The following is a 26,093-nucleotide window of genomic DNA, read 5'->3' as shown; positions in this document are numbered from 1 at the left end:
GCACAGTGTCTTCAATGAAGATGGCCGCGACGGTCTTTACACGAGGAAATGGATGAGGTGAATATGAATTTTTCATTTTTACCCTGATTAATCTCTGAAAGGCCTAAATAGTAGCCTGAGATGCCCGCGATCGGCGATGATCGCCGTTCCCTGTCATTGCGTCTGCTACATTCAAAGAAAGAAATGTTACTTCGTCACAAATTGAATTTCTTTGTAAAATTCGTTTAAGCAGCTAAATTGAATTTTTCATAAATTCGCTCATCTCTAGTTACATTGATAGAATAAAAAAGAAGTCCTAAAAACTTTGAAAAACAAACCTATATTTCTTTGACATCACCATATTCATACCAACCCACAGAATGAAAGTTTGGAGAAAAATGCAAAATTATGGTGGAACTGTGAAAAAAAAAGAAAGTTTTATATTGTAAATAACGTGTACCCCAAAATGGTGCCATTAACAAGGCCTCGTACTGCTAAATCGATGTAGAAATAAAAAGTGTATGGCTCTTGTGATTAGGCATGAGCGAATCGACTTCGGATGAAACATCCGAAGACGATTCTCATAAAATTTTGTTCTAATACTGTACGGAGCAGGAGCTCCGTACAGTTATAGAATGTATTGGCTCCGATGAGCCGAAGTTATTGCTTTGCGAAGTCTCACGAGAAAAAATGAAACTTTCCCAGGATTTTGATATTGATGGCCTGTCCTCAAGATAGGCCACAGCTGTGGTGAAACTACGACTCCCAGCATGCTCCATTCATTTCTACGGAGTCTTGAGAACAGCCAAGCAAGTGTGCATCTTGGGAGTCGTAGTTATACCACAGCTGGAGTGCCGAGGTTGGCCATCACAGAGATAGGCCATCAATATCAGACTGGTGAGAGTCCGACCCTGCACCCTCTGGTGATCAGCTGCATCCATTGTCTATTGGACGGACCCCGTTGCTGCAGCGCTGATCCTGTTAATCCCACACACGCTATAAAGTTACGGCGTCGACTTCCGGCACTTGAGCTACTCTGATAAAGCTGATCATTGTGGGAGGTGGGTATCAGACCTCCCATCGATCAGATATTAATGGCCTGCGCTGATGATTGGCCATCAATACTAAAATCCTGGAATACCCCTTTAAGGCATAACCAGTGCCAGCTCTTATGGGGTTAAAGTGTACATAGTGTACCATTAAAATACAATCACAACATAAGGGATGCGGATTTCTTCCTAATGTACTTGATAAGGCTCAGGTGGCGGGTACCTCTATGACACCCACACACGTACCGTACTTTGATGCCTGTTGTCACCAATCGGTGACTAATCTGCACAAGGCTCTAAATGAGGTCAAGAGGAGCCATATACAAGTGTATACAGATCGCCCCCTAGTGGTGGTAAGAGGTAGTGGTGGCACCATAGGATTTCCAAAGAAAACTAGTGAGAAAATCCTTACCAGCAATTTAGGGGAGAACATCGATATTAGTCAGATGGTTTTTACTCATCTCCATATACAGTACATGGATGTGATAATTTTTTTTTTTTTTAGAATCTATTGACTTCTATGGGTGAATTGACACCTATGGTGCGTTTTTCCATTCGAAGGATGCACAAACATACCGCCATCTAGGGTCACGTGGCAAGATGGTAACTTTCGTAGGATACCGTTACCACTGTATGATGGCTCCGTGCAACTCGGGGCTTAACACAGTCCTGTCTGTGGGACCGTATGCTGTTGACTGTTCCTGTTTTGCTTGCTGATTGCTTTGTATATGCAAATGCAGTTTAATAACCGGCATCTGCATTGTCTGGGCACTGGAAAACAAAGCGGCGTACAAAGACAGCTCCCTTTACATGTACTGACGGAGACGCCGCCGCCGCTGCATACGGTTTACTTTTTTTTTTTTCATTTATTAAGATTTCTGTTACCATGACTTCAAAGGCTTGTAATAAAGTGAATCATTTTACATATCACAGCGCTGGAAATACTCTCGCACACATTGATTTGAAAGTCATTTGCATAATCTGATTTCAGATAAGGCCGTTCTGTAGAAACCAAGAGTTTTTTTTTTTTTTAAATTGTGTAAAAATTCACATTTTACACCCGGTTTATTTTAATAATTGACACCCCCGTCCCCCTGCAAAAGTGTTTCCCCAGCGGCTGAATATATTTGCTAATAGGCTGATTCTGTCTATTCCTCTGTGTATAAAGATGACAGAAGAGGTGGAAAAATAGATTTTAGCCTTGGGAGATGCCGGTTTGGCTGGCATTCTGTGTTCTGGAGTTGTCAGATTTGATGACGATGAGTATGGTTATGTACAGTAGGTTATTTATGGGCTATTTACGCTTTTTGTGCATGACTTAAAGGGGTTGTCTAGGACTGTAAAATTGATGAGCTATCCATAGGACGGGACTTCAATAACATTTGCCAACAGTCCGGAATTGGCAGGGATTGTCCCTAATTTTCAGAGATCGTGCCACCAAAATCGGGCAAAAGTTGCCAAACAATTGCAAAACTTCAAAGTTGAAGCAGCATGGACGCGACAGAAATCCTGGAACCCAAAAAGAAGATGTCTGTATACACTTCAGTACATATGTAAGTCTTATTTGTAATATGAGACTGAGTGAGAGCAAAGGAAAGAAGATTAAGGGAGAAATGGCTTGGATTTTCATTTGCATCTTCTGTGATTTGTTCATTTAATGGAGGCATCTCATGTATACTCGTGCAGAGATGGGCACAAGTCAAAGTGCCATCTTTGTCAAAGTGCCATCTTCTTTAAGTGCCCTTCAGGTAACCATGGCGGTTAGACAGGGCAGAAGACAGGGGTGCTATGTGAGCTACACAAACAAAGTTGTTGGCAGGTCCGGCATGTTGCAGTATTGTCTCATCATATTCACTGCGTCTGTCTCGTTGTGGCTGCTGTTTACCTTTAAACTTATCCACAACTTTTAACCTTTGTTCCTTCCATCCACATGAGTCCCTCGCTCCTTTCGTCACAAATGTACAGTTCACATACACTTTTTACTTTCTTACATCAACTCGACCCATCTTTCTCCATGGTGCACAAAAGAAAACACACTCCCAACTCACTCAACCATCTGCTCTCTCTCTCTCTCTCTCTCTCTCTCGTTCTATTCTCCTGCTACTAGCTACAGGTGACATCTCACCAAACCCTGGTACACCATAGTCTGCTAATCTCAGCTTCTCACCTTCAACACAGAGAAACCTTGGGAACCTGAATAACATTTGCTATCCATCTTCTTCTGTCTCTTTTAATTGTGCTCTCTGGAACTCTCGATCAATGTGCAACAAACTCCCCAACATCCTTGACTTCTTTCAAAATCTCTCAACTTGCTAACCCTCATGGAAATTTGGCTTCAAAATTCTGACAGTGTCCACTGCAGCTCTATCCTGTGATGGTCTACACTTTTCCCATACCCCCAGACCTGATGACAAGGAATGGTGGAGGAGTAGGCATACTACTTTCTCCACTGTGCACATTTCAGGTCCTTCCCCCTCTACCCTCACTCACATTCCCCTCTTTTGAGGTCCACCCCATTAGAACTTCCACCTATTTCTCCTGGAGTTGCTGTTGTCTATTGTCCCCAGGCTCATGCCATCAATTTCTGGATCACGTTGCTGCTTGGCTTCATCCTCACTTTCTATTGTGTGAATTACCAACTCTTATTATGGGTGATTTTAACATCTCCCCATCAGCCACTCACGTTCTTTCTATAGCCTCCTCCTCTCACAACCTACTTCCCCTGTCACACACAAAGATGGGAATACGCTTGATCTAGTCTTCTTCCCCCTCTGCTCAGGTTCTTTTCTTACCAACTCACCCTTCCCACTTTCTGACCACAATCTACTTTCCTTTATTATACAAGGTGGTCCATTTATATGGATACACCTTAATAAAATGGGAATGGTTGGTGATATTAACTTCCTGTTTGTGGCACATTAGTATATGTGAGGGGGGAAACTTTTCAAGATGGGTGGTGACCATGGTGGCCATTTTGAAGTTGGCCATTTTGAATCCAACTTTAGTTTTTTCAATAGGAAGAGGGTCATGTGACACATCAAACTTATTGGGAATTGCACACGAAAAACAATGGTGTGCTTGGTTTTAACGTAACTTTATTCTTTTATGAGTTATTTACAAGTTTCTCTTTGTTTACAGCCATTGACATGTCGCCGAGGTTAACACGTGAGGAGCGGATAGAAATGGTGTTGATGTCTGGTGAACGCAGTAACCGGGTCATTGCAGCAGATTTCAATGCAAGACACCCTACGAGACCACCCATCTCCCATGCTACAGTTAGCAAACTGCTTGCTAAGTTTCGTGAAACTGGTTCAGTGTTGGATTTGCCAAAATGTGGACGCATGAAATCTGTCTCTAATGAAGAAACATCAGTGGCTGTCCTAGCTTCATTCAGCAAGAGCCCACAGCAAAGCACTCGCCGCATGTCACTGGAGAATGGCATTAGTCGAACATCCCTTCGGCTGATATTAGCTACTCACAAATGGCACCCTTACAAACTCCAGCTACTGCAGCATCTCAGCTATTGCAGAATGGGCAAAACAAAAATTGGAACAGGACCCTCAGTTTATGCAGAAGATTTTGTTCAGTGATGAGGCAAACTTTTATGTGAATGGTGAAGTTAACAAATAAAACCACTGCTTTTGGTCTGACACTAACCCACATTGGATAGATCCCTTCAAGACAGTTGGAACAAAAAAATTGATGGTATGGTGTGGTATATGGGGTACAAAGATAGTGGGGCCATTCTTCATCAATGGAAACCTCAAGGCCACTGGATATGCGAAATTGCTACATGATGATGTGTTTCCCTCTTTATGCACTGAAGTTGGCACGTTCCCTGAGTTTTTCCAGCAAGATGGTGCACCACCACATTATGGGTGTGAGGTCCGAGCATTCCTAGATGAACAGTTTCCTGGAAAGTGGATTGGTCGTTGTGGGCCAGTTGAATGGCCCCCAAGGTCTCCCGATCTGACCCCCTTAGACTTTTATCTTTGGGGTCATCTGAAGGCAATTGTCTATGCTGTGAAGATACGAGATGTGCAGCACCTGAAACTACGGATACTGGAAGCCTGTGCTAGCATTTCTCCTGCGGTGTTGCTATCAGTGTGTGAAGAGTGGGAGAAGAGGGTTGCATTGACAATCCAACACAATGGGCAGCACATTGAACACATTTTATAAGTGGTCAGAAACTTGTAAATAACTCATGAAAGAATAAAGTTAAGTTAAAACCAAGCACACCATTGTTTTTCTTGTGAAATTCCCAATAAGTTTGATGTGTCACATGACCCTCTTCTTATTGAAAAAACAAAAGTTGGATTCAAAATGGCCGACTTCAAAATGGCCGCCCTGGTCACCACCCATCTTGAAAAGGCCCACCCTGTAAAGATCTCTCACTCTTCTCATTACATTCTTACTTTTCACACATACAGAAACCTAGAAGCCATTAACTCCCAGTAACGTATCGACACCCTACAGTTATCACTGGCCCAAATCTCCTCCCTCTCTTTTCCGGAACTGACTGCCAATCACACCTTCAAAACCACCCTGGATGAAGCAGTTCCTATTACATTACCTTCCCGACTCAGACTGCCACAACCCTGGCACACACCTGAAGCACGTTTTCTTCAGCAGTGCACTTTGTGTGCTGAACGTTTATGGAGAAAATCATGTACTTCAGAAGATTTTCTCCATTTTAAAAGTATTCTTAAAACATATAAATCTTTCCTTCACTTTGCCAAACAAGCCTACTTCCCTTCTCTCATCTCACTTTAAAATAACCCTAAACCATGCCTTGATACTTTTCACTCCCTCCTCAGCCCTAAAGAGCACGTGCCCATCACTTACCTCTGCGCTGAAGACCTGGCCACTTACTTCAAAGATAAGATTGATAACATCTGGCAGGAAATCATCTCCTACTCACCAACCAACATTGATCCCCCTCTCTCCCTGACTTCCTCTTGTTCTCCTTCCTCATTTGACCCTATAACAGAAGAAGAAGTATCCAGGCTGCTCTCTTCTTCTTGCTCTACTACCGACAGTAGTGATCCTATTTAGTGATGGCCAGTTTTCATTGTTCGCCACGCGAACATATGCGGGCTGCCATCTTTTTTCACAAGTCCTGTGCACGAGCCAGTCTAAAAACAAGTGTGGTCAGCGGGAGCAGGCATTTCCGAGAACAGCCACCGGGGGCCTTCATCGGGCTGTTCTCGGAACTGCCTGCTCCTGGTGACCGCATTTGTTTTCAGACCGGCTCGCGGCACAGGCACAGGTGAGGACTTACCTGTGCCTCGCCGGACTTGTGAAAAAAGATCGCAGCCCGCATATGTTCGCGGGCGAACAATGCGAACTGGCCATCACTGATCCTATTCCCTCACACCTCTTCCAATCCCTCTCCCTGGCTGTCATTAGTCACCTACCTACAATATTTAACCTCTCTCTCTCATCTGATATCCTTCTATTCTCTTTTAAACATTGTTATAACACCTCTGCTAAAAAAAAACTAAACAATACCTGTTCTGCTAACTACTGACCTGTTTCTAACCTTCCCTTCATCTCTAAACTCCTGGAATGTCTGGTCTACTCTCGCCTAATAAGTAACGTCTCTGCTAACTTCTCTACCTCTTACAATCTGGCTTTCGCACTCAACACTCTACATAAACCGCCCTTACCAACAACGGAAAGGAATGGCAACTACTCTCTTCTCATTCTTCTGGATCTTTCTGCAGCATTTGACACTGTAGACCACCATCTCCTCCTCATTGTGCTCCACTCCTTTGGCTTCAAGGACACTGCTCTCTCGGTTTTCTTCCTATCTGACTGGCCGCTCTTTCAGTGTATAATTTACTTCTTCTCCTCATCTTCTTGCTGTTGGGGTTCCTCAGGGTTCAGTCCTAGGCCATCTCCTCTTTTCTCTCTACACAGCCCCTATTGAACAGACTATCAGATTTGATTTCACTATGATCTCTATGATGATGACACTCAACTATACACTTCATCTCATGACCTCACCCCTGCTGTAGTAGAGAACAGTAGTCACTGTCTGCTATCTCTAAAATCATGTCCTCTCTATACCTTAAACTGAACTTTTCCCCCATCTACTAACCTACCTAAACCTGTATCTCAATTTCAGTTGGTGGTACTACTATAACTCCTGGGCAGCACGCCCCCTGTCTTGGGGTTATGTTTAACTTAGATCTTTCCTCTGCTCCCCATATTCAACCACTGGCATGCTCATGTCATCTGCACCACCAGAATTAGCCCTTTTCTCATTATGGAAATGGTCAAAACTCTTGTTGTTGCTTTGATTCATTCTCGTCTTGACTACTGTAACTCATTACTAATCGGTCTTCCCCTCACTAAACTCTCCCCCCCTTTAGTCTGTCCTAGATGCAGCAGCCAGGATTATCTATCTGTCCACCCGCTATACTGATGACTCTACTCTGTGCCAGTCACTTCACTGGTTGCCCATCCACCACAGAATATAGTTTGAATTCCCATAAAGCTCTCCACAGTGCTGCAGTGTACAGACATGTCCTCCTCCACTATCCATTCTGCCAGTGATCTAAGATTAACATCCTCCATAATTCGAACCTCTCACTCCTGTCTTCAAAATTGTTCTAGAGCTGGAATGCACTGCCCCAGACAATCAGGTTAATTTCCAACCTCCTTAGCTTTAAATACATAGTTTTAGACAGTCTTATCACATTCCCTAAAGTGACTCTCCCCCATTTACCCCCCAACCCTATTTCTTCAGCACCTCCAACAGTTATACCCACACTCAAAGCACTAGCTCATGCAGTTCCGTCTACACTACTCTATTTAGTAGAAAGACGGCCTGACCACAATCAATGTTACTTTTTGTGTCACCCCTATTTCCTCATACATTGTAAGCAGAACCCTACCCCTAGTGTTCCAATTGTATATTAGCTTGTCAATTTTGATTTGTACCGTACATGTACAAATTGCTGTAAAGCGCTGCAGAATATGGTGGCACTCTATAAATAAAGTTTATTATTATTATTATCATAAAACCCTTTTATCATGAGATTTGTCACAGGAATGAACTTGTCCCAGGTTCGGCTCTTGAAACTACGAGCAAACAGCTGATTTTGGCAGAGTAAGTTTCGGCCGCCTATACAGATCCCCTGCGCAAGGGAAATGTAGTATTACCGGAGGCCATTCTGCCGGGGCTTGTTAGCACCTCTCCACTGTGGCTCATAGACAGGGTTCCTGAGTTCTTCTGGTTTGGTCTCCTGGTTTCTCTGTGGAGTGTTGATGGTGTATGTGACGGTCTCCCCCAATCCTCCTGTAGACTCCCCTCTTTTAAGTGTATTGGATTTTTGCTTCAGGATTATTGGATCCCAAGATAAAACCTGTTATGAGATAATGAATTACTATGATGGCCATTTGGAAATTACTGTGAGCTAATGATCTATCATATTATAGTTATTTAAAAGCACAGTGTTTGCCTGTGGCAGCTTCTAAGGTCCATTAAGCCTCAATGATAGGTATTGATCTTTTTGATAAATACTTCTGAAATACAAAAGTACATACTATGAGTAGAGGAACCCATATACCAGATACCAAGACTCATCTAAGGAAAGTGCCCATTTTTACATATAGAATTAATCTACATGAAACGTTGACTCACAATTATATGACTTATCCTGTACTGATCCTGAGTTACATCCTGTATTATACTCCAGAGCTGCACTCACTATTCTGCTGGTGGAGTCGCTATATATATACATTACTTATCCTGTACTGATCCTGAGTTACATCCTGTATTATACTCCAGAGCTGCACTCACTATTCTGCTGGTGGAGTCACTGTGTACATACATTACATTACTTATCCTGTACTGCTTTACATCCTGTATTATACCCCAGAGCTTCACTCACTATTCTGCTGGTGGAGTCACTGTGTACATACATTACTTATCCTGTACGGATCCTGAGTTACATCCTGTATTATACCCCAGAGCTGCACTCACTATTCTGCTGGTGGAGTCACTGTGTACATACATTACACAACTTTTCTTGTACTGATTTGAAGTTACATCCTGTATTATACTTCAGAGCTGCATTCACAAATCTGTAGGCTTTTCAGGTGAAATCTCCCAGCATACCTTGCTTGTTCAATGTCTGCCCAGATCATACTCTGGTGATTTTCTTTCTGTTCTCCAGACACTGTACAGTCATCGGATCTAGGAGAAACAAACTGTCTGCATTATAAGAGCTCAACTTAAATGCTAAAATAATTGTGATTACAGCTCTGGAGTATAATGCAGGCTGTAACTTGTGTAAGAAAGTAACCTTTTTATAAAGTGTCTCACCTTTGTAGATTATGTCTGTAATATGGTGTTCAAAGGCAAACACCTTTTAAAGGAGAAAGCATCCAGGTTCCATGTATAAGGTATAGAAGCAGCCGGTCCCAGCCTCAGCTCTGCTGCAGCGGCTGCTTCTATCCCGCTACCATCTAAAGACTTGCGGCGGATTGCTACAATGAGTTTCCATCAATTTACTGATCGATTCCTTATAATTTATACAAGTGCTGCTATGTGTGATCTGCTTTTTTCCCTTTCAGTCACAACATCCTGCTGTATGAGGACGGTCATGCTGTAGTCGCTGACTTTGGAGGTGAGTAGCACACGATTAATAAGCCCCACTAACACTAAGACATTGATTGATTGGCAGGATGTAGCTTTAAAAGAGAAACCTTGGGAAATGGAATGCCCACCACCGTGTCCCTCTGTTTTTCCATTTCAGATCTGCAAATCTGCTGCATAGACATAGGATTAATCCACCACTAGAGGGAGCTCAGGAGCTTACTACATACTATATGTTCCTAAACTCCCTCTAGTGGTGACTGCAGGAGGCATTTATGGAGGGCACCGGAGCTCTGTATCAGATAAATGATTTGGGCATTAGTTTAAAAGATGGTTCAGCAGATGGGAATCTGGAGAACGAGGGTCTGAAAGATTTATCACAGCACAGCTTTCTGCAGCTGCTTTGTACGGTGAAACATGGAAGCTGTAGAAGCCAAGCATTGCAAAACATTTAATAAAAAACTAATACAAAAATGTTTTTTGACCATAATAATAATAAAAAATGTCTGACAGTATCCATAAAATAAAAAAGATAGAGTTCACCACTGTTTTCTTCTTTTTTGGCGTCGCAGACTACCGTGTGAAGCGGGCTTATTCACATTCAACAAGCAGTTCAAAGGAAGGTGTCGCGCCACAAACACGGGCAGCAACTAACTTAACTCTGCTACATATGTTCCATGCCAGAGTTTCCTTCCTGCTGAAGACTTGCATTAGCGTTGAAGCTTGCATGGGCGTGTCTCTTTCCTATGTGGAAACACACACACGCCCTCTGTCTCAGCAGCCAATGGCTGGATTGCAGCAGGTATTTAAAGGCACTTCCCACTACAGGAAGTTGCCTGAGCAACCTCAGTGTCTAACCTGTCTAGTCCCTGTGCAAAGGTGTTTATCTTGTCTGCCTTCCTGTGTACCGAATCCTGCTATTATTCTCCTGGACTTTGCTTTCTGCCGTCTGCGTCCGACCTCGGACTTCGTTATGGACTTTGCCTGTTTGCCGCCTGCCCCTGACCTCGGATCTTGTTTACTGACTGTGCTTGATTGCCGCCTGTCCTGACCCGTACCTCCAGGCCTCGTACGTCCCCTCAATGCTTGCAACGAGCACTCTGACCCCCTGGTCTGCTGCCACTGACTTGGGGACTACTCTGGAGTGACACCTGGCAGCTACCCTACGGCCCAAGCCTATCCCCACCATCAGGGGCTCTAGTGAATACCAGGTAGCTGCTTAGTTACGCCCCTCCGGAGTGTACCCAGTAAGTGGCGCAGTGGGTCCACACCCGCTTGCATAACATCCACCTCACTGCAGTGGTCAGACATGCTCAGTCTGCCACCAGCCATTACAGTACTTCTCTTATACGTTGTGAGAGCTGCACCAGGAAGGACACATCCATTGAGCTGTGATAGGAAGATTGCTGCAGCATAAAGGACAACTCCCTTCAGGTGTGATAGGGAGATAGCTGAATCAGAAAGGACACACCCCTGAGCTGTGATAGGAAGATAGCTGCAGCATAAAGGACATGCCCCCTCAGCTGTGATAGGGAGAGAACTACAGCAGAAAGGACACCCCCCCCCGAGCTGTCGGCTTGATAAAAATCTAGCAGAGCAATGAACGGGGAGATCTCTGGATCCATGTGAGGTACAGGGCTGGTTCTGGCTTTGTTAGAAAGAGATTGTCATGTACTATATGATGTCTGATTTTCATGCATCATGTAGAACACATATTATCCAGATGTATGCATCATACTACACATGTATTTGCAGCTCGCCTCTATTTATACCTGTGACATTTCCGTGCGCGTACTCGGCACCGACGGAATAGCAGAGGACCAGCGTTTGTTTTTCAAATCGACCAATCCGGCGGCCTCTAACCCAAACTTGTCGTTCTTCACCTTGACTGTAGGTACACATGAAAACATGACCTTTCTTGTGATAAAATGTCATGTCCATGCAGACGGTCCTGCTCCCGGGTGGAGCGGCAGACATTTGGTATCAGTGAAATGGATGAGATATGAGGAGCGTGGCCGGTTCACACGCTTCACTGACTTTTCATTTATTTTTGGAAGATGGTTCTTGATCCGAGGCTCAGGTTTTCGAGAAAAAAATAATTTTCCTTTGTATTTTTTTTTCCCCTACAGAATCAAGATTTCTTCAGTCAATGGATGAGGACAACATGACCAAGCAGCCCGGGGTTCGTTACTTTTATTGCTTTAACCCTTTCACTGCCATTGTGTTATTTTTTTTCTATATCGTTTGATGTAGAGAGCAGCTTACATTGACTTTTTGATGCTGCTATAGCGCGCATTATCCATGATGTACAGAGCCAGCCAGCGGCACCATTCACCCGGATCACAAATGGCGCAGCCACTGATGTCACGCCCAATAGCCGCCTCTACTTCACGTATTTTTCCCACTTCCTCCTATAAGGGTTAAAAATTAAAAAAAATGAGGACTACTCACTTCACCGATCCTCCGCTCTCTCCTCCGATTCTGCTTTGGTCCAGGTCTTAGCTTGACACATTGGAAATAACTGGAGTTGCCGATCACTGACTGAGGCGAGTTTTGGCTGCGGTCAATCGGAGTCTCAAGTAGTTATTTTTTTTACTCTTGAAAAAAGTTTCACACGCACACCCTTCCCAAAAAGCAACTTTAAAATGTATGAGGAATTGATACAAAAAATATATTGTAAAATTGCATCACTTTACATGATACAAAGAGTAAGATTTCTTTGCAGAAGCCCCTTTAAGATAAAAAATAAATAAATACGTATCCTGAATCCGGCGGCAGCTTAGTGCACACAGTCTAAGCCCGGTCTTAGGAGATTTTGTCAGTGTGCGCCATTTCACGTCCTCCTTGTTAGACAAAACTCATCCTGTCCAAGGAACCGAGCGGCATTGTAGTCTGTTGCCATGGCAGCCGCTACCATACAAAATGAAATTACTGGTAGACCCTAATGACAAGCACATGAATAATGATAAGGAGGAAGCTTGTTAATAATGGAAACATTTCTTAGGGATGCTAATCCATGCAATCCCGTATTTGGCCCAATAAGCCGCGGATTTCAGGTACGACTGCCAGCGAAGCAGGAACATGTTTTGTCAAGAGCCTGAGAAGTAAACACGTCTTTCACTTCTATTTATGTAGTTCCGTAAGATGGAAATATGTGTTTGTAAAGTAGTTTAATGTGGTAATAATAATATGTTCAGCACAAGGTGTACAGTAGCTAAAGGGCAGCATTAACCATCTACGGTGCAGCATTCCTCTACTGCTGTGATGGTGTGATCAGTGGTTTCCAAGTCCTTCTGAGCCGCGTTATCGGAAGGGTTGGCCCACAGACTTCAGTTATCACCTATCCTCAAGACAAATGGTCTTGTGTCCCCTGTTTGATTGAAGTGGCGGTCCAATCAAAGTCTATGGGACGGTACTAGGCTATCTTCGTCAGTCCCATAGACGTAAAATGGGGATTTAGTGAACAGCTTCAATCAAATTTGGGAGCCGGAACCCCGATTCCTGTGGTCATGGTGGTCCCAGGATCATAGATTGATCTCCTATCCTGTCAGTGTTTTTTATGGTCCTCTTTGGACAGCCTTTTCTAAGGTATTACAAGGTTGGCTCATTGATTTTAAAAAGCTGTGTGCCTCAGGATTCCCCCTGTGATCTGGTCATCATCGGGGACCTGTCAAATAGAAAGGACTTGTCCAAAAAGAGACAACCTCAGAGGTTCGCACAACCCCATACTAGTCATGACTCATTATATTGATTAGTAAAATCCGGTCACTCAATAATTAGAATTCCCTTCACAATATGTTTGAGATTATATACATGGTAAAGGTATGGAGGTATCTACCAGTGAACCAAAAAAGCAAACATTACTCACCTGACAACAACCCCACCTCTCTGGCACCAATGTCCTGGTGGTCTCCACCGGTCTATGTTAATTTTCCTGGACTGATGGCGTGTTTTCACTGGCCTTAGAGGTCCCATGTCATACATACTAGGATCATCACTGAGGCCAGAGATTGGTTGTAGTGGCCAAGGCACATCAACACTCTGGGAAAGTAAACGGGCAACGGTGGGGAGCACCGAAGCATTGGCGCTGGATTGGCAGGGGATATAACAGGTGAGTAATGTCTGTTTTCTTTGTTTTCAAAAAATTCCTGTGGCTAGTTTAGTTTTTTCGACTCTTGGGCAATCCTTGCACTCCGAATATTTGCGGCAAGAATAGGAACATCTGATGCACAGGAGCAGTAAGCAGTAGATAGAATTAGAGATAGCAGAGGTCAGGCCAGGCAGCATCCACACCGAGTTGCAGTCAGGGAAGATTGAGACCAAGATAACATTTAGAACATTTTTAGGACTTTTGGACTAAAGACTTGTAGCACTCCAGGACATTAGGAGTGCGCTCTGAAAGAACAGAAAACTGAACTAAACTTGGATTGAATTTTATTCATTTAGAACCTTCGATGGATGGCTCCAGAAGTCTTCAGTCAGTCCACCCGGTATACCATCAAGGCCGACGTGTTCAGCTATGCTTTGTGTCTCTGGGAGCTGCTAACCGGAGAAATCCCTTTCGCCCATTTAAAGCCAGGTATGTTATTTGGTGGTGGATTGTTATACTAATATTAAAGGAGAACATCGACTGGAAATTAAAAGTCAGTTTTGATTAGAATTTTGAGTGATGTCTCAGCTCATCAGGGTTCGAATGCAGCTAAGATCAGTGGTGGCCTCATCTCCTACTAGTTTCTCCGAGGCAACCTTTGAATAAGGTGCTAAGTCTTATATATTGTCATTTGTGATCATTGTTCTTCTCACTGGGATTTTTAAAAGCTCCAGCCCATATTTAAAGGCATCAGTACAGTATGCCCCACATCTTTATACTCCAGTTTGACCATATATATGGTTCCAAAGAACCATGGAAAATGGCGTAACCTGGACAATTCCAGTATGAAATCTCTTTGCAAGGAACCAGATATCTTGAAAGCAATTTAATGTTTGAAAACGTTTTGTGGAAACCCAAACCCCCCAAATATCTGTGTGGTGCCATCATATGGATAATACGTCAAGGTATTGTTGTTTTTATTCTGGTTTATACTCTACAATCCGATAAAGTTGTAATTTCCAAGACGATGCAAATAAGTGGCCGTGCGCCTCACAGATGATCACAGTGTCAATATTTTGGATGATGGAAATTTTCATACATATTTATCCTTAAAAAAAAAAAAATCAGTTTCTCCGTGAATTTAAAGCAATGGTGGGCTGATTGGCGCTCCGTCATAATTATATGCTTAACACATTTTAACCTACAATTTCTGTGCTTAATTACATACACCCACGCTCTTCTATACATACCGCGATTTATTTTTATGACGGATCTCCTAAGACGCTAAGGCACTTTCCTAAAGTTTATTAAAGAGAAAGAGCTAAGCGTGTATTTACGGAGTAGAACTGCGGTTAACACTCATCGCCAACGCTTTTTGCTTTCAAGACAAACACCGGAGTCTCGGAAACTGAGATTCATGGAGCTATTTGTCGGTGCCTCGTCCATAACTGAGATAGAATTACTAAGGTGGTCACTAATTGAATCTTGCTCCTTGGCTGACAAATTGATGGCCCTGAGCAGTGTCGGACTGGCCCACCAGAGTACTAGAGGATCCTCCGGTGGGCCCGGGCTCTGATACCATAGTTGGCCCCAAAGGTCCAGGAGAAAAAAATTAAACATTTGGAGCTTCCATTGGAGCCAGTCACTTGCCACTTGTGTTAGCTTTTTGAATCAAAACCAATTAGACTTTATTGATGATATTGGGGTTGGGCCTGAGAACACTTTCCTCTGGTGGGCCCAAGGATCTCCAGACCGATACTGACTCTGAGGATACCTTGGACCGGCCAAGAGAGACCATATTGGGTTCTTTTGTTCTATATTAGTCATCGAAAAACAAACATTTCCGAGTGGCCATCTTGTTCTTCCCATATTGAAGGCACAAGCCTTAAACAAGAGAAAAGGTTTTAGAGAGTTTGTGTTGTTGATTACATTGTCTAAAGCCTGTATTACACTGCCTGATTTTTCAGCAGATAATCGCCAACGAGCGTTGGCATGACCGCTCGTTAGCGATTCATCTGGCAGTGTAAGACTGCCCGCCGACTGCCTGATGAATGAGCAATCGCTTGGTCATCGGGCAATCCAAATCTTTTGACATGTTAAAAAATTATCGTTTGCAAGCGGCAGATTGTGGTGTCTAACGATCCGCTGCCAGCAAACCACTAGACAGTATAAGGACGAGCGATGGCATAGAGATCACTCCTCCCTATGCTGCAGAGGAGATTGTAATATAATGGCAGTGGTCTCCTTCCCTAGGGTACAGGCGATTGCCGGGAGGGAACGCTTCCCTCGCGACAATTGTCTGCCACATCGGGCTGTGTAATACAGCCCTTAAGGTCCTTTTTGCAGAGGGCAATTTCAGCACCAATTGATGATATGCAAATCGATTAGTGTCCGATTGAAACCGAATGGGGGATGAATGAATGCTATGATCATTTGTTCCCACTCTGTGCACCCTTGCTCCTCCTGCTGCCTGTGCCAACCCCTCGATCTGCTTCTTGATTGGCAGAGTCAGAGATTGGCCAAGTCAGGTGAGATGGCTATGCAGAAAACTTAAGAAGCAAGAGCCTGGAAGAGGAGGCAGGAGGAGCAAGGATGCATGGAGTGGTTTAGACCCGCCCTCAGTGCACTTAATTGCTCATTTGCATATGGATTAAAAGTATGTTTTCTACAGAATGAAACAACGGATTGCTAAGGGAAAGGTATCATCGCATTCAACTGAGCTAGCCCTACAAGACAATGGGCCAGATTTATCATGACTCTGACAGCTCACTCCACTTTAACATATGGCTAAAGTCAGTTTTAGCCAAGTCAGATTTATGATCGGCCCTTTAAGACTGTAATAAATGTGGTTTGACGGTAGCAGTTTATCCGTCAGTAAGCAGCTTTACAAAAGTCGCACATCTTTACGAAAAAGTCGCACGTTTTTATGAAAAGTCGCATGTTCTATTAAAAAGTCTCATAAGATAAGCATGGTCCTCACTGGAGGGAAATTGCGACTTTTTTGCGACTTTTTAAATAGTCCCAATAGTAAATCTGTCTAGAGATTCATTTACATAAGAAAACACGCCCACTTTCAGAAAACTGGCGAGCATAGTGCAGAGCAGAAAAAGTCGCAAATTTGTGCGCAGTTTTAGCGTTTGGGACTTTTTTTGGGACTTTTTCACTCCATTATTCTGACCTGAGCTAATGATAAATCTGGCCCATTGTGTCTGGAGTATCAGTGACTTTTCTGAAGAGCATTTTTCATTACCAATTATCAGCCTGTGTAAAAGAGCCCTAAGGGACTGTATTGAGTATTTTGGCAACGCCTAAGGCTACTTTCACACTGGCGTTTTGGTTTCCGTTTGTGAGATCCGTTCAGGGATCTCACAAGCGGTCCAAAACGGATCAGTTTTGCCCTAATGCATTCTGAATGGATAAGGATCCGCTCAGAATGCATCAGTTTGGCTCCGTTCCGCCTCCATTCCGCTTTGCAGCGTTTTGGTGTCCGTCTGATGAAACTGAGCCAAACGGATCCATCCTGACACACAATGTAAGTCAATAGGGACGGATCCGTTTTCACTGACATAATATGGCACAATAGAAACCAGATCCGTCCCTCATTGACTTTCAATGGTGTTCAAGACGGATCCGTTTTGGCTATGCTAAAGATAATACACACGGATCCGTTCTGAACGGAGGCATGCGGTTGTATTATTTGAACGGATGCATTTGTGCAGATCCATGACGGATCCGCACCAAATACGAGTGTGAAAGTAGCCTAAGATAAAGGACATTTCAACGCCAATATAGGGCCAGATTTCCTTGTATGTGGTTCTGATAACCGTGCCGTAAGTCTAGCGACCCAAGCACTGGCTCGTCCATCACCTGATTTTTAGCCATGGAGGTCCCCATTGAATGACAGCAAACCCAGATCTTAAAAACCTTAAATAATTTTTGCTGAATACGGGTGTTGCCTGATAAATGGATGGAGCCTAAAATCCTAGGCACAGGGCTGGTGCAAGTATTTTTGCCAACACAAGCGAAGCTACATTTTGCCCCGACCACCCCCCCTTCCCCCTCGCAGCTCACCTGGCCCTGGTCCCGTCTGCAGCAGCTGGCTTCTCCTCTGTGTGGTCCTGGTATCTTCTCTCTGCTTCAGACAATTGCTGGTTTCAGGACCGTATTTTTCGCCCTCTAAGACGCACCGGCCCATAAGACGCACCTAGGATTTAGAGGAGGATAATAAGAAAAAAAAAAATTCCATTGCACCTCAGATCAGACCAGCAATCAGACCCCCAATGTTAATCAGACCTCAGATCAGACCCCTAATGCCTCAGATCAGCCCCCCCATGTTAGCCATCAGCCCCCCATGTCAGCCATCAGCCCCCATCCATTAGCTCCCCATGTCAGCTATCATGCCCCCATGTCAGCTATCATGCCCCCATGTCAGCTATCATGCCCCCCATGTCAGCCATCATGCCCCCATGTCAGCCATTATGCCCCCCATGTCAGCCATTATGCCCCCCATGTCAGCCATTATGCCCCCCATGTCAGCCATTATGCCCCCCATGTCAGCCATCATGGCCCCCCATGTCAGCCATCATGGCCCCCCCATGTCAGCCATCATGGCCCCCCATGTCAGCCATCATGGCCCCCCCCATGTCAGCCATCATGGCCCCCCCATGTCAGCCATCATGGCCCCCCCATGTCAGCCATCATGGCCCCCCCATGTCAGCCATCATGCCCCCCATGTCAGCCATCAGCTCAAATATAATTAAAAAAAATACCTTACCTCTCCTACTCCTGGACGCCGCCACTCCTCACCACCAGCGTTCTCTCTCTCCTTCCTGGTTCTCGGCTGTCAGCTGTGAATGCTGCGCACAGTGAGGTCACATGGTGCGCAGCCCTTTACAGCAGACAGTCCGAACGCTTCTTATTATTGCCGCCGGCCCTGCCTAGGCATCTTGTGCCTACTGGCTCCTCAGATGTAAATCCAGGTGTAATGTCCCGGAGTGCCATTGCCACTCCTTGGCACCTTGCTGCCACTTCCTATAGGCTAATATAAAGTGTCATCTAATGCAGTAATGTATTTATCTTCACCGTGCATATTTATTCCTGTAACTGATATGTTTGTGTAATTGCCTGGTCTACCACTAGGTGGCAACAACACTTGGCAGTGCTAGTTCCAGTGAATGGACTGGATTGTCCATTCTCTCTCTCCATTTAGAGGGAGAAGAAGAAGAGGAGCAGTTAGTTAGAGTGAGGCAGTTCCAGCCTACCCCTCCTGGGGAGAGGTTGTGTGAGACAGTCTAGACATACCCCTCATGGGGAAGGCAGAAGACCTGGTCCCTGCTGGACAGGTTCTGTCTGAGTTAGCCCACCTCACTAAGGAGGTAGTGGCACAAGGTTGCATGTCCCCTCCTGGGTTTGCATTGCCTAAGAATCCAAGCTAAAGCTAGCTTGAGGTACTCTAAGCCAGAACAAGATGTTCCTAGGATTATCTTCAGTAAGAAACTGACTACTGACATAGCTGAGCTGAGAGAGCTGCAGAGAGGAGTTTGTTGCAGAAATAAGTATTTGCCTGCCATTTGCCTGCTAAAACCTATCGATGACCAAGATGAAGTCTGGAAACTGTATGGAATAATATTTATGCCAAGTAAAAGCAACTGTTTACCAAGTCTGGACTCAACTTTGTTCTACACCATCCAAGTTAACCACCCCCTTTGCACTTGCTTCGGACAACACCACGTCTGGGATCCACGGATATCTATGTAGGAACACTGTGACATGTGTATATAACATCTACAGAGACCGCAGGCCATCCCTGCACCACTCTGGCAATCCTACCCTGGGTACCAACACTACCGTCTACAAAGGGTACTCCAAGTCCTTGCTGCTTAACGGCAGCTGGCGTCACGTTTACTTGCTCTATAAGAGGGACATATTTTGTAGAAACCTCCCAAGGGGCAAGGGATACCCCACACGCCCTGGTAGTAGGACGCTGCACAGGCTCCTCAGATGTAATTCCAGTCTCCTCAGATGTATTGTAAATCCAGGCTCCTCAGATGTATTGTAAATCCAGGGGCCCCCAGATGTCAATCCAGGGGTCCCCAGATGTCAATCCAGGGGCCCCCAGATGTCAATCCAGGGGCCCCCCAGATGTCAATCCACAGGGGCCCCCCAGATGTCAATCCAGGGCCCCCCCCCAGAAGTCAATCCAGGGGCCCCCCAGATGTCCAATCCAGGGGCCCCCCAGATTTCAATCCAGGGGCCCCAGATGTCAATCCAGTGGGCCCCCCCCAGATATCAGTCCAGGTGTCATGGTGGGAGTGGGGGGAACCCCCCACCTTGCAGTGTCAAAGGGTAAATCCAGGGACCCGCCTGGGGCCAATGGAGTTAATAAGGAGCAGGTCACCTCCTACAGCGTCCCTAATCCTCTCCCTGACTCCTCACCGTATGAGCGGACCCCGATGGTAGGACGGCTCATACTCTGGATTCCTAGAGATCCTGAGTCGCCCTGGTAATCCCTCACCAAGGAGCCGGGAAGAGACGACCTGTTCATCCCAGTCATGGAGGAACAGGAGTCTCTATCTGAGGCCAGGCTGCAAGGAGAGGGGAACACATACAGCATAAGGAGATGGCAGGTAAGCAAAACCCATAACACACTTACCTGCCACAGACACACTGACTGGAACCCGTGCATAGTGCTGGTGTCCACACTAAATTAAGGACACAGCACACACCACAAACCACACAGGAACCCAGGACATCCATAGCTGCAATAACATGAGACAGGGGAACGTCTAGCAAACATGACACCAACACCAACAGACATGTAACACCAAACTAGACATACAAACACCCTGAACATAACCCACTCCATACAAATAGGGAAAGGAAGGGAAGGAGACACCGGGGATGACATTGATGACCACAAGGGTGGCCCTCACTGGACAGATGAATCACCCTAGACTGGAGCAGAACTCCAACACCAACGACAGCTGAAGTTACAATGACTCAGCAGGAAACACAAGAAGATATGAGCCAAGTGACCACACCCAGTCAGGGGTTTAACCCTTACAGCACCAGTAGGAGGGAGGCTACAACTTAAAGGGGAGAGCACACACAAGCACACCAAACACGTTACCACCGGCAACAGCAGCGTGGCAACCTGTCACGGCAATCACGCAGAAGGCCGAGACACTGCCACCGCATGCTCTCACAGCAACACCTTGCGCGGGCAACCGCAAGTGTGGCAACAGTGTCACAGCGTACACCATAGGCCATGACACCAGGCTCCCCAGAAGTAGTCCAGGCTCCCAGACGCAAGTCCAGGCTCCCCAGACGTAAATCCAGGTCCCCACATGTAAATCCAGGCTCCCCACACATGTAAATCCAATCCAATACAACTTAAAGGGGTTATCCCTTTAAGGCAAAATATCCCCCTATCAACATGATGGGGGATAAGTGTCTAATTGGCAGGGTTCTGATGTGGGGCACCCAATGGGGGCGCATGATTCTGTTGGGAGTAGCAGACATGCATTCGTATCCGCTGCTCTATTCATGGGGACTGCCAGGAGAATCCAAGTACAAGGGCTACGCTATCTCAAGAAGCCCAAAGAGATTAATGGAACGGCAGCGTGACCACCGCTCAGTTGATACAGGACAGCAAGGGCGTCCCGTTTTTGCGATCAGTTGGGGCCCTAGTGATTGGACAGCCGCCGATCAGACGCTTATCCCCTATCCTGTGGATAGTTTAAAGTTAGGATCACTCATTCAATGTCCTCCTAACTGTTTTTTACGGTCACTCTCTTCGGTCTATGCCCCTGGTATCACCTCTCGTATCTGACCTTTGCCGACAATCTCACAAGCAATAAACCTTCAGTATCCACAAGTGTGATGAGTTTTCGTGATGCAGTCACATGAATAAATTTTGTATTTTATTCTTATTTGGTGACTTTGATTTAGTAGGTAATGTTTCCATAATTCAATGGAAGATTGATATTTGATTCAATATAGGCCGGTCCCGGCAGCTAATAAATTAGATTCCTTATGTAATATAGAGAAGCTTTCTCCGCCAGGGTTTTTTTTTTTCCTCTTTCCTTTTCGTAATCCAGCATAGGTCGAGACAAATTCATATTTTTGTATGCCTGGCGCACGGGCGCTTCCCCTCCGCAGTCGCCTCTCTCGCTCTGATTTTAAATATTTGAGTTCAAGAGCATCTAAAGAATATTTGTTGAACTGGGATTATTATGAGCGAAAGAAGGTCAAAGCTTCAGCGTGAAGGCTAAATAGAGACGCCGGAGATTTTTCTCAAACCATCGTCTCCAAATGAATTTGAGGACAAATTTGCATATAGGAAAAAAATGCACAAAAAAAAAATGCCAAGAAATATTGACAGCACAATAGCACATATCAGTTGATGTTATCCAGCCGGCCGTTTAATTGCCGAGGCTGATAAGAGGAGGTTGTGCCTAAATTTTTGTAGATGGAAAATTTTTCGATTTCGGAGCGGGGAGGGGGAGGTGTCAGAATAGAAAAAAAATCAGGATGCGACAGAAGGAAAATGGTTTAATGATCAAAGGGCTGGGTGACACCAGAACACATTCTCCTAGATAAAAGGACGGCACCAATTAGCAAATGAACTTATAGGACAGTAAAGCTCTAGAGCAATGTTATCTGATCACAGGGCGACGGCGCTCAGTTTACAAATCTATCGATCTGGGAGTATGAAAGAGAATAAATAAGGGGGCACGTACAAAGTGATTAGAGGAGTGCGGCGGTACACCGTGCATATATTAAAGCGGAGACATTTCCTGCATACAGGCCCCTTAACCTCAGCTGCAAAGGGCTAATGCTGATTTCTAATAGTAGTGTATTAATTTGTAGAAAAGTCTAATTCTCCGTCATCAATATTCTGTGCAAGCGCCATACTTTGTAGGTGGAGCCTGTAGTGGTTGCTTAGGTTCAAGAGGTGACTACCCTGGATCCCAGTGCTCTCATATATGAAAGAAGTGCTGGAAGGATGAATTTATAGTCAGTGTCGGACTGGGGTGCCTAGGGCCCACCAGTGGAATTGTTTCTGGGGGCCCACCTTACAGCGACCATAAACGGCAATATTACTTGTTCCTTTTTTTAGGCACCTGCACAGGAATGTTTGCATTTTAGCACACAATACAGTGTTTCTCATTAAGCAGCTCATTGTAAGGGCTCATGCACACAAACGTATTTTCTTTCCGTGTCCGGTCCGGTTTTTTTTTGCAGACCGTATGCGGAATCATTCATTTCAATGGGTCCGCAAAAACTGAAGTTACTCCGTGTGCGTTCCGTTTCCGTATAACCGTGTTTCCATTTCGCAAATAAATAGAACATGTCCTATTGTTGTCCACATTACGGACAAGGTTAGTACTGATCTATTAGGGGGCCAACTGTTCCGTTTCGCAAAATACAGAATGCACACAGACGTCATCCGTATTTTTTGCGGACCACAAAATACATACTGTTGTGTGTGCTTGAGCCCTAATTGATAGCACTTAAAATTGCTTGTCCTAGACGACCCACACAGTCCTTCAGCCAGCAATACCCAAAGGGAATCAAATGTTTGCCGGCAATTGGAGTGAATATGCCATACACCACCAGGTATCACCACTATAGGGTCTTTCTCAAGTTTCTTGAACACTTGAGAAACACCCTGTATGAGTCAATATGTGGCGGTGTTTTTTTTTATTTTATGTTCTCTGTGCAGTATAAATTCATGCTAAGGGCCTGTTCACATCTGTGTGGGAGGTTCCCTTAGGGGTCTCTGTTGTAGATTCCATCAAAACTAGTGGACATTCACGCAGGACTTTTTTTAAAATCCTAAAAGGGTGGGCTATGTGGTCTTAAGGACATACTGGGGATATATATCTAAACTGGTGTAAAGGAAAACTGCCAATGGCAACTAATCAGATTCCATCTTTCATTTTTCAAAGGAGCTCTGAAAGATAAAAGGTGGAATCTGATTGGTTTCCAATAGCAACTTAAAGGGGTTATCCCATGAATAATGTAAAAAAAATGAAAATCATACACTATATAGTACATGGCAGTACTTTTATTATAAAGCTAGAACCAGCCCTGTACCTCACATGGATCACGAGATCTCCCCATTCATTGCTCTGCTACATTTACTGTATATGGAGCTGACAGCTCAGGGGGCGTGTCTTTTCTGCTGTAGCTCAGGGGGCGTGTCCAAGCTCTCCCTATCACAGCTCAGGAGGCAGTTGAAAGATGAAACTGAGCATGTGCGACCATCTCAGTGAGCAGGACAAAGAAATAAGAAATTAAGTGGCGCTATACAGATACATTTTATTGAATAACTCAGTGGTTATACAAAATTTTTAATTACAGGCAATTACAAAAGTAATCAAATCCCGGTGCTGGTTTAAAAACTGTAGAATATTTTTCGTGGGACAACCATTTTAAGCAAGTTATCCTTTACACCAATGTTTTTAAGAACCATTAACTTGTTACATTCCATGTCGGCAGATGTAGATATAATTTTTTTTCCCACCATTACGGAAATAGAAGTTATTTATTGAGTAACCATTTGCTCAAAGATTTTAAACATCCAGTCAGCATTTACCTCTGCAAAGACGTTTCTGAACAGCCTCGTAGGGATTGTAAATGTACATTATGGTCTTATTCACACGAACGTTGCCCCTCCGTGCCCCTTGCTGTGGACCGCAAATTCCACAGGCACCGACCGTGGGCTAGCCGCATGCGGATCGCTGACCCCTCCGTTGCCGTATTGCAGCCCGCATACGGCGGGTCCGCAATACACGGGGCACCAGCCGTGTGCACTCCGCATCACAGATGCGGACCCATTCACTTAAATGGGTCTGCAAATCCGGAGATGCGGTGCGGAACGGAACCATACAGAAGCACTATGGAGTGCTTCCTGGGGTTCCATTCCGTGCCTCCGCATCACAAAAAGATAGAACTTGCTCTATCTTTTTGCGGAACGGACGGATCGCGGACCCCATTCGGTCGGTGCCCGTGCATTGCGGACCGCAATTTTTGGTCCACAGAACGGGCACGGAGGGGCAACGTTCGTGTGAACAAGCCCTGAATGTGTGAAATAATGTGCTAAATAATAAATTATAAGTTAAAAAAAATTGCCAGGGTCCAGGTGTCTGCACAAACGGCCACAATGCCATGCTGCAACCAAAAGCCAGTCTACAAATAAATTAACTTGTTAGGGACTAGCTTTTATTTTTGCTATTTGTTACCTTAAAAAAAAACTTTTTTTTTTAAAAATTTTTACCTTTTCCGTTCTCACAGTCGTATGAGGGCTTGTTTCTTTTTCTTTCTTTTTTTTTTTTTTTTTGCAGGACCAGTTGTACCATGTAGTGGGAATCTGGAAAAAAAATTCCAAAAGGGGTGGAACTGGGAAAAAAGCAATTCCATCATAGTTTTATGGGGTTTGTTTACGGCGTTCCCTATGAGATAAAACTGACCTGTTCTCTTCATTCTCTGGGTCAGAACAATTACAGTGATACCGGATCTGTATGCTTTTTCTTGCGTTTTAATACTTTAAAAAAAAGAAGAATAAAAACTTTCCATCACTGTATTTTTTTGCATTTATGTCCATGAGGGCTAATTTTTGAGGGGCGAAGAGTCCTTTATATTGATATCATGTTGGAGTGTGTATGACTGGTTTAGCACTGTTTATTCAATTTTTGGTAGCAGACATTGATGGCCCACATCATAATTGTGCCATTAAATTACAGCATGTTGCAGTATGGAAAACTACAACTCCCAGCAGGTCCTTAAGGTTTGCATCTGACAGGGCATGCTGGGAGTTGTAATTTCCAGAGGGGAAGGCGCTAAAATGTCAAAATAATTGAATTTTTTTTAAAACAGTAAATACCTTTAAGGGATGAATCTGGTCTCGGGGACTAGCCTGCCTGAGAAACCTTTCTTAGCCTGTGACATCCACCTTCTCTGTCTTCCTCACAGGCATCTTCTGGTTGATGGGGCACCCATAGCACAATAAAATCCCGCTTTGTTCTGAAGACTCGGGAATATGGGCGCGCAGTGTCAGCTAGAGGATGCGGCATGCAAGTGGCACAGGCAGGGAGAGCCGAGCGCATGCACTGCACGTATCAAGAGGCGGGGCCCACCATTTGAAAACATGGGCCCCACTGCAGTGCTCAGTACAACTCACCAGTGCTGACTTTGCTGAGACAGCCCAGGGCAAGTTAAGTGGTGAGATGATCGTGGCAGTCAAGATCACCTCACCACTTTCTACAGTCTCAGTGAGTGGCTTGGCTCTGCGCTTCTTATTGCCGGCGGGAAGCTGGGGCTTCCTGTCACTGACATTATCTGTAACTAAGCAAGGCACCAG

The 26,093-nt window shown here is 44.7% G+C and overlaps 1 protein-coding gene across 4 annotated transcripts in view; it reads left to right on the top strand.

Moving 5' to 3' along the window:
• The window catches only part of TNNI3K (TNNI3 interacting kinase), a 230,894-nt gene that overhangs the window by 98,335 nt on the left and 106,466 nt on the right, over nt 1–26,093 (top strand). For all 4 annotated transcript variants that reach the window (XR_005774108.1, XR_005774106.1, XM_040406705.1 and 1 more), the window contains 3 exons: nt 9,615–9,667; nt 11,766–11,818; nt 14,083–14,215. Coding sequence is in view for 2 of the 4 variants with exons in the window: in XM_040406705.1 (XP_040262639.1) it covers nt 9,615–9,667; nt 11,766–11,818; nt 14,083–14,215 (239 nt within the window). In the remaining 2 variants the exon portion in view is untranslated. The remainder of the gene's footprint in view (nt 1–9,614; nt 9,668–11,765; nt 11,819–14,082; nt 14,216–26,093) is intronic.

Source organism: Bufo bufo, chromosome 9 (assembly GCF_905171765.1).
Source record: "Bufo bufo chromosome 9, aBufBuf1.1, whole genome shotgun sequence".
Taxonomy (NCBI): domain Eukaryota; kingdom Metazoa; phylum Chordata; class Amphibia; order Anura; family Bufonidae; genus Bufo; species Bufo bufo.
The sequence above is the reverse complement of the archived record's forward strand: the minus strand, read 5'-3'. Positions and strand labels throughout refer to the sequence as shown.